Source organism: Mesoplodon bidens (assembly GCF_964165515.1).
Source record: "Mesoplodon bidens genome assembly, chromosome: 9".
NCBI lineage: Eukaryota > Metazoa > Chordata > Mammalia > Artiodactyla > Ziphiidae > Mesoplodon > Mesoplodon bidens.
In genome coordinates, this window is record NC_138166.1 from 91,159,446 (window position 1) to 91,173,004 (window position 13,559).

The window sequence follows — 13,559 nt, forward strand, 5'->3', positions numbered from 1 at the left end:
CATGGTGACTCACTTACAAAGAATAGCACAGGGAAAGTAAAAAGACAGGAACTTTACAGTGGAGAAACCCGGCAAATACAACCTTAACCAAGAGATCAGTTTACCATCACAAGCATGTCATGTGGGAAGCAGGTAACCCCTGATATGACGGGATGGGAAGGGTACTTCACCTCTGCAGTATTCTAAGAACCTACAACTCCAGTCTAATTATGAGTAAAACAACAGATGAAGCCATAATAGGGGATATTGAACAGGTCACTGGCCTGTATTCCTCAAGACAATCAAGGTCATGGGGGTGGGGGGTGGAGGAAAGATTGACAAACTGTCAGAGACCAGAGGAGACTGGGATTAGTTAACAGTAATGAAGTGGTATCAGTTTCTGTGGCAAATGTACTATGGTAAAATAAAATGTTTAACAATGAGAAAAACTGGGTAAGAGGTATGTAGGAACTCCTAGTAGTATCCTTGAAATGTTTTTGCAAATGTAAAATTATTCCAAAATAAAGTTTATTTTTAAATATTCCATGATGGATAGCAGATGATGCACTTAAGAAAATGTATAAGTACTTAAGAGAGGGAGTTTGCAGATATCTGACCAGATCACTAAATATGGGTTTCACAGGTGTAAATACCTTGCCATCGTAGCAGTCTCTTGTACTAGCTGACACAATAAAAGTAAATCAAATGATTACTCATATTTTCTTTCCGTAATCTTTAATCTATACTAGTGTTTTCAATTCTATTTCTGAAAGTGAGAAAGAGAGTTGGAGGGTGGCGATGGTGTGTGCAGTTTGGTGAGAGGATATATATTAAAAAAAAGGGCAGCTGCTCTGAGCCTGGCTTGTGGACTTGCAGATTGAAGGGCAATGTCACAGCAGCGTCTTTTGGAATAGCAACTCCAACAATCATAGCTACCATTTTGGGAAAGCTTGCTAATGTTGCCAGACTGTGCAGCGGGGCTTTCATATACAATATTCCATTTAACCCTCAGCACCCTACGAGGCTGCAATTATATTCTCGTTTGAGAGATGAGAGATTTTGTCATCAGTAAAATTACTTTGTCAAGGTTGCAAGTGAGATTCAAACACAAATGTCTCTGACACTTCTACTGAGTCATTAAACAGAAGACAAGGAAATTCCATTAGGACAACTGCCTAAATATCTAATTAGCCACAATCATTAGTCTTAACCAGATAATAATATACTGAGATATTATCTACTATATAGAGATACTAAATTGTAAATGGCCGGATAATATCCATGGTACTGAGATACTGTATGTAAAAGGGTTGTTGAACACTGTATTTGATATACAACAAATGTTAGCAATGCCCCCCACCTTTATAGGCTACATCTGTTTTCAATTAGTTCCAAACTGGTTTTTACTTTTCTGCTTTAGGCCCTAGACTCATATGAATTATCATGGCCATTCAGAAGTGCAGAGTAAGCTGATGCCAGAAGTAAAGTTTAGCCAGTTTATCAGAGATAGAGTTACATCTTGGCCAGTATCAGGTTATTCCAAATATAAACATATATGTCATGTGTCAGTGAAACTCTTTTGTACATAGAAATATAAGAAATTTTAAAAAACTGATTACCCTTTGCCTAGACTATATGATTATATGCTTTATTAAGAACTCATTTATATACTTCATTCTGATTATGGGAGTGAGTTTCTGCTATAATTATTATAGATTTACCTTAAGAATTTTTTTTTAATATGGCTACTTTCTCCTTATGTTCTATTTCAAGTTGAATAGACTTTCCTCTCTTGGACCGCATAACCATTATCTTGAGGATTAATAATTTATAAATCCAGTGAAAAAACTATAACTGTTTTAAGCAAGTCTGAAATTTACCAATAAGAGCAGAAGGAGAGACTGGCAAAGACTAACCCTCTCTGTGTTATTATTTTAGACGAAATGCCGCCAGGTGAGTTGGGGCTAAATGGAAGGGAGACCGGAAGTATTTAAAAGACTATAGCCATCTCTCTCTCTGCCTAAATAAGCATGGCGATGAAAAGGGCTGCCCTCCTGTAATTACCACGGAGTCCTGCCTTACAGACAGAAGCAGGGCTTTGTAGGACAACAAACATCTGAGCTTGTAATCTAATATGAATAATGATCCAGACACATGAGCAAGATTCTATTAAATGGTGAAGGAAAACAGCCACATGCTGCCTGGATGAGTCACTTGGTGTATCATCAAGAAAGGCAACTAATTTTTTGACCCCCAGTAATGCAGGACTGCTCTAGTTTGGACTCGGATGTTGACAATAAATGAATGACCGAAGAGGATTCACCCCCTTTGTTCTTCCAGGATGCAGGTCAGAGCACATTCCTAGAGTCCCTTTTATCTAGATGTGTTCTCTCTATTTCATTTCATTAATGCTTCAGAAATAACCTATTTTGGCATGCACTGCACATTTGGATTTGAACTGGTTTTTGCCTTTATACTCAGTTTGAGCTGTCGGCCTTCCCATGAATCTGTAGTCACTTGCAAGTTGGAGCCGGGGAAGAAAGGGTGAGTGTGAGTAAGTCCATAAACCCCCAAGGACACACTTTCCTGAGCAGCCACAGTTGAGAAGCATCATCTCCATATATTAAATGTAGAATGACTGAGTTGGTTGCTTTTCCTCCTAATTCATATGTTGTTTTCCTCAAATCTTTAGAATGAGATAATGCTTTGATTCCCTCTTTGAGAGTTTCTTTGTTCTTCTGGGTCCCAAAAGACATGGCTGAATTTATTGGACTTATATTTATATCAAACAGATAATGCCCCAGAAAAGATAGAAGAGGTCATTGAAATCCACAGATAAGCTTCAAATCTCATTGCAGCCAAAAATTTCAAAAGCTTCCCCACTCCTAACTGACTCTCCTCAGAGTTGACGGTAAGCTGCAAAATATTACTGGCTTGAGATCCGGTCTCTTTTTTAATTTTTCAAACTGGTAAGCTATTTGTTTAGAAGTTTGTAAGAAAAAGAACATAAAACACCATTCTTTATCATTAGTAGCCTCTAAAAGTCAGTTTAATTTACCCTGTAGCTACATCTCCCATTGCAAACATATAGGTCCACCACCTTATGGGTTAAATTAGAGTTTGTGCTAGTCTGGCCCGCATGATCTCATTTACATTAGAAAATATAATCTGCCATCGGCAGAAGGGGGAAATGCAGAAGCTCAGGGAATTGTTCCTCCTCCACCTCAAAGCATTCCTACCAAAGGGAAGAGGAGTGAAGCATGGAGCGAGAAGGCTGGGGAGAAGCTGAAGGATATTGACGTTTACGGAAAAGGATGAAGAGGGTTGAGGAAGCTGAAGCAGTGAAAGCATGGAGAGAGAAATCCCATATAGGATGCCCTGGTAGGTTTAGTGCCTGAGTAACGGGGGAAGCGGATCCTTGCTCACTGTCACCTCCAGGTCTGAAAGTCCCTGCCCCACCCTGAGACTGTCCCTGGATTTCGGGACTTCCATCCAGTACACCCCACTACAGATCACAGGTTCAGGAATCAAAGCTCAGAAATGTGCCCCCTACTCCCCTCCTGCCAGTGTTAACTATTGCATCTCCTACACCTTCAGGCAGGTCCACACTTGGGGCCAGTTTGGGTTTTAGTTCATAAACCTCTGGTTCTATACAACACTCCCTTCTCTCTGTTGGCATCCCTGCCTGTGCCCTTGGACACTGGCCCTCATCTTCTCTGCCTTTACTGCACTTGACTACTGGCCCCCACAATGAAGAAGGAACCCAGAACCCTAATATCCAACACACCTGTAGTCTTAACTGCTTCTGGCCGACGTTCCCCAGTTACCTCATCTATTTTCATGGTACAGACAAAGATCTAAAATAGTGACTAGAATGTAAAAAATGCCCAATAAATATGGAATATTGAGCAAGGTGAACTAACAGTTATATATATTTAAAGACGCATGTGGAAAATACGAACATTGAAAAGGAATTTGTATGTTGACTCAACTTAAGGTTTCAGAAGCACTGGCACCTCATCAGTGACTCATTTTACCATGACATTTACTAGGCTGCAGGCCTTTCTTTGACGTCATACAATCACATAACAGCTAGAAGTGAAGGACGTGTCTTCCCAGATAACTCTGTCACACTGGCCTGAAGAATGAGGACAGTATTTGGTAATGCAGCCTCCAGGAAGAGACGTGTGCTGTCTCAAGAATTTTCTAGATGTTACTATACCATGTTGTATCACCATCATTCTGCTTTTCTCATTTCAGGTAAACCTGAGACTAAAATGGTTAATAAACCAAGAGATCCTAACATGGCCTCAAGAGCAGAACTATTTTATTCTGATTTCCTTTTCTAGTTCCATCTTCTTCAGCCCATATAGCATCACTTGGGGTTCACATGTTACTACACTTCCCTTCATTTCTTTAATCATGACTTTCAGACACAAGGTGAATCTATCCATCAAACCAAGGAGGACCAAGAAGCTGAAAACAGGCTGATCCCATGATATCCATTATGCACTTCCAACTTACAAGCTTCCCGGAGTTTCTCTTTGTCATAGTGGAATCCTTCATAGTCTTGTAAACTGATCTTGTTCACCCGGATCCTCAGACGGTCTGGGACAGACTGGGGACTGTAAAACAAGAACCGAATGGTCAGATATCAAGGAGAGAATGGAATTGGGAGTTATATGCACCCGGACGGACTAAAGGCAATATCATCTCTTATGAAGAAGAAAGAGTTCACATTCAAACCAGAATCATGGGATCTTGATCAGAATACAGCAGTTATCTGGAGAAGACTTCTCTGGAACCCTCAAGTTTCTGGAATGGAGGTAAGAGCATGGGAATAAGCAGAAAAAGCTTCTGGAGCCCACTCATTTTTTTTTTTTTTACTAACTTATTAAAAACTCCAATAAGATTCTGTGTTCAGTTCCACAATAAATTAGATGCAGCTAATCTGAAGTGCTGAGAAGTGGTGTAGAGCTGGAAAGAACTGCTTTAGCAAATATGCCCACAACAGCTTGGCTCTCAGACGAGACAGGAAAACATAAAAATCAAACCAAGAATCCAGAAAGCACAGGGCTGAGAATGAAATGGCTCCACACACCTCGAACTCCCTGGGGGCACTTCTCAGTCAAAGCAAATTACAATAAATGCTGCCTGTGATGGTGCCACTGAGGACCCCAAAATGGAGGAAGTGTTAAAACACGTACAACATGCATTCTTTAGGAAGAGAATGAAGTATTGAATTCATTTTAAAGGAATTCAAACTGGTTCAGGATAGATAGTGAACAATTAAAAGGGGTCGTACCAAACTTTCTGAAGCATCCTATTCACCCTCAGAATGTATTTTACCTGGATTCCTTGGATGTTTTTAACTAATATTTTCAAAATAGTTTAATCATGGGCATTAGTCGAGTGAAATAATTTGATCTTCATCATCACCACTACGGAACAGTATATTTATTCAATATATTAATATAACACAATCCCCATTTGTCTTTATTGCTTCTCCTGTCTTATATTATGGGGTAAAAGTCCCCATTGACTGAAGCAGAAAGAATAGCATTAGTCCTCAATTCACTTCAGGAAAAGAAAGAAAGGAAGGAAAGGAAGGGAAGGAAGGAAGGAAAAGAGAGAGGGAAAGAGAGAAAGAGAAAAAGAAAAAAGGGAGGAAAGACGAGAGAGGAGGAAGGGGCGGGAGAGAGAAGAAAGAGGAAAAGGATGGATGGAAGGACAGAGTGATACTTAAAAAATATTGTCAGGATACCTCTACCCCAACCTCCAGCACACATGCACTCACACACCCAATTTCACTGCAGCTCTGGAAGAGGGAGAAATCATTTTAATTTCATTCTCTTGTCTAAAAACTCATTTTAGGGCAAAGTATAACAACTCCTTCCATACATACTCCAACTTAACAGGCACTGGTGAATAAAACTGACATGAGTAAGTTGGGATGGGAGATGTGGTTTAAAGCACATTTGTGAATGAGCAGAACAGACCTTTAATATCACACATACCCACACCGCCATTTACAGGTAGGGAACCTGAGGTTCAGAAAGGTAAAGTGATTTTAAGGTCACAGAGCTACTAAGTGACAGAGCTGGGAGCAGAGTCTTGGACTCTTCATTCATCCCTTTTATGCTCCTTCTATTATACGATGCCAAAAATCCCACAGATTGACAGCAAAGCCATAGAGCCTGGATTAGCAGAGTCGGACGATCCCTACGTGATGCTCAGACTCTTTGGTCAATGAACAATCGACAGGGGGCTGGTTAAGTAAACTGCTGGTACAAACAGAAGAACGCAGGGCAAATATTACAAATGAGTGTCTACCTTTAGAAGAAAGTCTGAGTACAATATGTTGTTAAGTGAAAAACAAAGTCATCGAAAATTACATATGGCATAATCTCCTTCATGTGAATTGTGGAATTTAGGAGTTTATAGAGAAGTGTCTGAAGAAAATGTTCAGTAAGCTGTTTGAGATGGTTACCTGTACATGGTGGGATTTGGGGATTATTTTACACTGAGTATCATCATTTTTAGAAAAATAACGTAATTATTTGAAAGGTACATCAATAAGTAAATAAATAGTAACTCAGGGCAAGAGTAAAAGTAAGGATTATATCAGTGTTAGGTGTTAGATGTAAGTAGATAGGAAAGAATTGTTAACAGAGTAACCACACACCATTCACACCAAATGCTGATTTTGAAATTAAGAGGGGCCTGATCTTTTTTTTTTTTTTTTTTTGGCTGCACCACACGGCATGTGGGAATCTTATTTCCCCGACCAGGGATCAAACCTGTGTCCCCTGCAGTGGAAGCACGGAGTCCTAACCACTGGACCGCCAGGGAACTCCCAAGAGGTGCCTCATCTTTTTAATGTCAAGTTCACTCCAGTGAACTGCAAAGATTTTAATTAGCAAATACTCTCCTGCAAGCGTAGCAGATAAGAGGGAAGCTGGAAACATAGAACGTGGTGGCCCATCATACTCTGTAACAGGAGAAGAGAGAGGGCAGAGGCTGAAAGAGCTCCGCCAAAACATTTTTTGAGGTTACAGCAGATCTAGTGGCAGTGAGCTCTGGTCCTCTCCAGTGAGCTGGAGTCCAGAGCTGGCTATGGCAGCAGCTGCCAAGTTTGAAATGCGATTCAGAGAGTGACTGCAGACCGGTCCCCGCACCCCTCCTCCAGGGGGCTCCTCGTGGGCTAACCAGCGTGAACCACCTTTCTCAAAATCCAACAAGTGTCTGCTCTCTGTCCACACACTTCTGCCTTCCAGGTTCTCATCTGAACCCACTGATTCCTACCACACACTACTGCCCCCTGAACCACAGCCTCCCACCAATCTTACAGAACTTTCCAGATCCCAAATGAATTCATATATTATCTCACTTCACCTCCAGAATGGAAAAGAGTGGAGACTCTCACTAACCAGCTGACACTCTGTTCCTTCCACTTCCTACACATTCACTCTTCTGCTCTCATCTCCCGTCTTCTCCCAACAACCTACAACACATCCCACTTTCCCACCAGTGGCAGCTTGCTTGAAACCAGCCTTCTGACTAGGGTAGCTGGTATTTGGCCTGCTATCAAATGGTGCCCCAGATCAGGCCAATCAGGAAGGTTGCGGACATTCACCCAGAGGCTCCCTGATGGATAATCCCTTTGAATTACTCTGGACCCTGGTATAAAGCGTAGGTACAGGAGGCAGCTCAGCAAAGTGGTTAAGAGCTCAGACTCTAGGTCAGATGGACTGGATTGGAAATAAAGTTCTTCCAGTTATTGGTTAATCAGGAAACTGTGCTTCAGCTTCCCCATAGGAAAGGTGGGGATAATAACAGTATTCACCTCGCGGGGATGTTAGGAGAATTAAGTGAGTCACCACAGGTCATGTGCTTAGAAGAATGTCTGGCACATTGTAAGTGCTCGATATTAGGTATTATCGGTATAATTATTATTCTGAAGCTTGTTCTTTCAGGTAAGTTTCTGCCTAATAAACACTAGCATCTGCTGCTACCAGGTATTGGAAGGAGATTAGGGCATATGCAGGAACTCCCTAGATACTTCTAACAAGCTGCTGGGCTTCCTCTGGGGGCAAACCGTCTAGCCTGGCTGGTGTCATGATTCTCCTGGATCTTCTCTCACTTGGTATCTTACAGGCCAAGCGATAACATGAAAACAGACAACTAGAACATGGGGGAGAAAAGTGCACAGAGATGAAATGAAAGCCAAGTAATTCGATTGTGTCCCTTGATGGCAAAATATATTAGTGTCCCATTAATGGCTGACCGGAGGTGAAGGACGACAAAGCTATTCCTTGGACTCTGGGGAACAGCACTGCCATTAGTCTTCTAAAATTAAATTTTGCCAAGAAAGTTAGCAGCGCATAGAAGAGACTAACAACCTGGTGAAAATGGATTTGCCTTTGTGCCAACTTCTACCCCAAGCTACTCTATACTAATTTAAGCTCTGTATCAGGGGTTCTAAACCTGACTTCCATGGAACCCCTCAAGGTCCCTAAAAAGGACTCAGCAATCAGTGAACATCCTTTAAAATCGGGACAATGGCCCCAACCTGTCGCCTTCTCATGAATTTCCTCTGAAACATCAAGAATACATTCCTTGTGTAGAGTGGAAGTTGATGGCTCTGAACTTAACTCATAACATCATGACTTTCTCAAGAACCATAATAAAAGCACCTCTCACTCAAGTCACTAACAGGGGCCTCAAAATCTCCAGACTGTACCTTCTCTCTCCACCTATGCACACCTGTTACCTTGAGATGCTGGAGGGGGCGGGGGTAGGTGCAGAGCCATCAAGACAACTCCCTGAACACAACTTAGATCTAATTCTCATCATTCTCTGCTACCCTTTAGTTCCTGCCGATAGATTTTTTTATTTGACTCTTCAAAGACTTTCAATCCATTAGTGTCAAATTCTTTCCTTATGCCTCCAACCTTCTTCATTCTTTCAGTCAATTTCTTTACTACACATTGTCTCTCACAGACTGCTAAAAGACTCCTCTCATCCCAGTCTCCTATGTACAGACACCCCTCATGGGTGGAAGGGATGAGTTGGGTGCTTTTGTTCCCACTTGCAGACAATTGACATCACGTAGTCCCTTCTTCTCACTGGAAACACAAATCACCTGGCAGTAACACCACTTAATGTTAAGACAATATAGCGCAGCCCATAAAGCAGGATGCAGAATCAGGAAAATCTTAGTTCCAATCTGAACTCTATCAATTAACGCACATTTGACATTCAGAGCTCTAAAGCTACCTTCTCTAAACCATTTTCCGATCTGAAAACGGGACTAATAGGAATATAGTGAGAACTGAATGAGAAGATGCATGTAAGGCAGTTAGCACACTCCTGTGAATAGTAAGTTTTCAAGTATAACGTATTGTTATTTTGTTACTATTATTAGCATCCTGATGCTTCTTCAATTTCCACAGGCCTTTAAAAAAAACTCAGTTCTGAATAGTAATATCACAGCAGAAGCCACAGTCATAGCTCTAAATAGGAGTTAGTGGATCTCAAACCTTAGCAGGATTTGAGTCTGCTGACATGGGTTGGGTGACAAGGTGCAGAGTTACGTAGCCGTCTATCGTCCGTTGAATGAGAATGCAAGTGGGGACTGTGAATGTTTGCAAGATATTCTACTTAAAGATATTAAGGATATAAATCCTAATTCACATTACAGAGGACATCCTTAAAGCTGTATAATTATTCTACATTTTGTACCTTGCAAAAGTCCTGTTTTAACATTTCTTAAATGGTTCCGTGTAAGACTCACCCCTAAACCGCTATGTAGACTCATCAGTTTTTATGTCAAACTGTAATTTAACTGGGCCTTTGTTACTCATATATAGAGTTTTCCTTTGCAAGGTGGAAAAGCATCACAAGTCTCTTGAGGCCTGATATAATAATAATAATAATGAGGAGGAGGAGGAAGAGGGGAAGGAGAAGAGGAGGAGGGAGGAGGGAGGAGGGAGGAGGGAGGGGAGTGGGAGGGGAGGAGGGAGGGGGAGGAGGAGGGGGTGGAGAAGGGAGGGGAGGAGGGAGGAGGGAGGGGGAGGAGGGAGGGGGAGGAGGGATAAGGAAGGGGAGGAGGGAGGAGGAGGGAGGGAGGAGGAAGGAAGGAGGAGGGAGGAGGGAGGAAGGAGGAGGGAGGAAGGAGGAGGGAGGAAGGAGGAGGGAGGAAGGAGGAGGGAGGAGAGAGGAGAAGAAGAAGGAGGGGGAGGAGGGGAGAGGGGAAGAAGAAGTAGTAATAGTTGTAGATTTAATTTCTTTCAAGAAATGTAAATGTGAGATTCTATTCAGTCATAACCTAGATGTAATAAAGGATGTTTCTAACCAATCTTTAATAGAATTCATTTGAATTGGCTCTTGTTTTGTGAATGGAGTTTTGATTAAAATATTAATTTCTAGTGTGAATTCTTGGGATGAAAGACTATTTCCTCATCCTCCTTGCAGCTCCAGCACCTAAAATAGAGTCTGGTCTGTGCTGTTTACAATAACAAATAAATGAGTGAAATGCAAAAAAGTCAAATCCTTCTGGGACTCTCAGTGGCCCTGAGGCTTGAGCACAGTGTGGCATCAGACCATCCATGAGATGCTCACTAGAGGCTTTTCTCATTGGGAGCCCCAGGCAACCCCTGCTTTGGCTGTGCACTTCTGTCCTTTGTCCATCTGGCTCTCTAGATCTGGAGGTAAATCCATGCTGGATTATGCTCTCTCACCCCCTTGCATCTTATCTCTAGTGGGATCTGCACAAATAAAGAGGGAAGAACTTACAAAAAAAAGAGGATGTCCCTGCCCGAAAGGCACATAAACCATTTCAGGACTGCTTGTTCTTTAATTAAATAGTGGTGAACCAGAAACTTTTACTACCAATCCTTTCATCAGCTATCAAGCTGGGCCTTATTAAAATATAACTATACTTAATGGCCTTCCCTTTAGCAACTTCCTAGAAATTGCGTACTTACCCTGGGACATTTCCAAACTATGACTGGTAATAACTTATCCAAGAACACATCCAAGTAGGCCCCTTTACATTGAGCAGTAAAACCAAATTGAATCAAGGCTTCTGAACAGAGATTAAAATGGACTTTTGACACCTACTGAGTTCAGAGAGAACTCTAATAATACAGTTGTCTCCTGCCTGGAGTAGAGAACAATAAGTCAGGACTGTGAAATAAATTGTAAAAGGGATTTTGAATTTGGAACCAAGGATAAACCCAAATCACATCAGCGGCGGTCAATCACGACCTCCTACTGTCCGACATATGTTTCTGAGAAAGTACCTTTAAAGGTTGTTAATTCTTTTTTGATAGACATTCACTAAGTTCTTGGTTCCTTAAGACATCCATTTGTGAGGTGGCTAATAGAATATGCCACAGCTTACAAATTATTTGAGAGAGCTAGCATGCCAGATCTCCAACAAGATAATGGAATTAAAGCATTATAGGGTTGGGAGAGATCTCAGATGTCACCTAATTCAATATTTGCTATTCCATCTGACGCCATATTCCCCTATTCCATCTGCAAATGGCTGCTCAGCCTCTGCCTGATTCTTGTCTACTTGTGAGGTACAGGATGGAAGTGCCCTATTCCTTGCTTAGATCGCTCTAAGCATTTGTAAATTTTTCCTAAAGACTCTAAATGGCTCTCTCTCCGTGGTTTCTGTTTATTGACTTTTATTCTACTATTTGGGTCGGAGTTGGGTTTTAAGTCACTGAGGTAATTAGCCACAGGCACTAATGGCAAAGATACGTAAACTTTAAGCACTAAAGCTAGACATATATCAAAGAAATGTTTGCTGCCTTCATGGCTAATAAATTAAAAATAGGCTACAAGTAGCAAACATCAAAAAACTTTTATGCCATTGGTTGAAACAAAACTTCATCTTTAAAGTTTCTTGAGATCTTCAAATACACATTGAAATGCAGATTTTCATGCTTCCATCGAAAGTGGAATACATTTCTGTGCTTCTGAAATTGTAATAAATGAATACATGATAGAGTGAAATTAGCATTATTAGGTTCCTGGCATTTAAAGGAGAAGCAAAGAGGATGAACTAGTAGTGGCTTTACTTGGTGGCATCACAAAGCGGCTGGACCAGTACAGCAGTTTCATCATTTCTGCTATAAGGGAAAAGAAAAAGGCCAATAGCCTTGACCCGTATTTCAGATTCTCCTTACCACCCATTGGCTTTTGTGGCAGTGACTGCCACAGCTGCTAAGGACTCGGCCATCCAACTCTGAGACTTTTATGTGGAACCCGCCCCGCATACACTTAATGTTGCAACTTCCGGGTACCAGAGACACAGGTTTATTTTTTAAGTCATGGAAACTCAAACTCTCCTCTCCATAAGATCTCACAGTCTCTTCACTTTCTCCTTTCCCTTTATTCATGCATTTTAAATCTCCTTCCTAGTTTTCACCCTAATGCTCCCTTCAGCAGCATTTCACACGTGGTTAACTCTCTGCTCCTTGAAGCTCTTTTCTCTTGGATTTCAATCCAAAAAACTCTCCTGGTTTCCGAACTAAATTTCTGCCTGCTCCTTCTTTCTCCTCCTCTAAATATCTTCCAAATATGGATGCTTCTCTACCCCCTCCACTAAGACCGTCATGGACCAAGACCAAACTACTATCATCTTGCACCTAACTAACTGTGCCCCTGGCACCCATTAACACCCTCATCACACTGCAGATGCAGCAGTCGGTGTGAAATGTAAACGTGATCATGACATGATGATTTTGATACCTTCCCTTATACTCTGTACAAAATCAATAAGCTAAAAGGATATGTTGTACAGCACAGGGAATATAGCCAATAATTTATAATAACTACAAATGGAGTATAATCTAGAAAAATTCTGAATCACTACGTTGTACACCTGAAATGAATATAATATTGTAAATCTCAATTAAAAAAGAAGTGAATGCCCAGCTATCTATATACACCTATCTTTGTATCTCCCACAACGTGTATTAAATATGAGGCTTTCAACATCTTTAAGTTACTGCTCCCCATCTAGACTTGCTACTTCTGCAATGAGAAAAATGATTTTTCACGATAACTGACTACATGATTCGTTCTACCGAATCATGTGTTATACATATCGTTCATCATTGTCCAGAATGAGAACCACTCAACAGAATTTGGATCAAAGGAAAAATCAGTTCCCATTACTAAAGCCAACAAACAGGGAATAATCTCAATGCTCACGTGTCTTATCATTGCTGCGCTCTCCTCACGTATGGAGTTGATTCTCTGGCTTGCCTCTGGTTAATGTGAGTGGAGAATTTCTACCTGTGATTAGATACCATCTACAGATTTAAGTCTTATGAAAGTGGAATCTCCTTCTCTGATATTTGCTGAATTGGTAACTAGGGATGACAACCTTTCAGGAAAAAAAGAAGTCTTAGAATAGGAGTTTTACACCTTAAGTTCCCACTTATACTCTTTTTATACTATTTTATGCTTAAAAGTACAAAATTTGGAGTACATAAAGAGCATAAAAATATCATGATGAAAGGCAAGGAAAACAAATACCACAGGAAATAAAGAGGGAT

The 13,559-nt window shown here is 41.0% G+C and overlaps 1 protein-coding gene across 2 annotated transcripts in view; it reads right to left on the reverse strand.

Annotated features, from left to right (window-relative positions):
* The window catches only part of DGKI (diacylglycerol kinase iota), a gene marked incomplete at its 5' end in the record, with an annotated part of 459,522 nt that overhangs the window by 117,882 nt on the left and 328,081 nt on the right, over nucleotides 1–13,559 (reverse strand). For both annotated transcript variants that reach the window (XM_081244467.1, XM_081244466.1), the window contains one exon: nucleotides 4,504–4,604. In XM_081244467.1, the coding sequence (XP_081100593.1) occupies nucleotides 4,504–4,604 (101 nt within the window). The remainder of the gene's footprint in view (nucleotides 1–4,503; nucleotides 4,605–13,559) is intronic.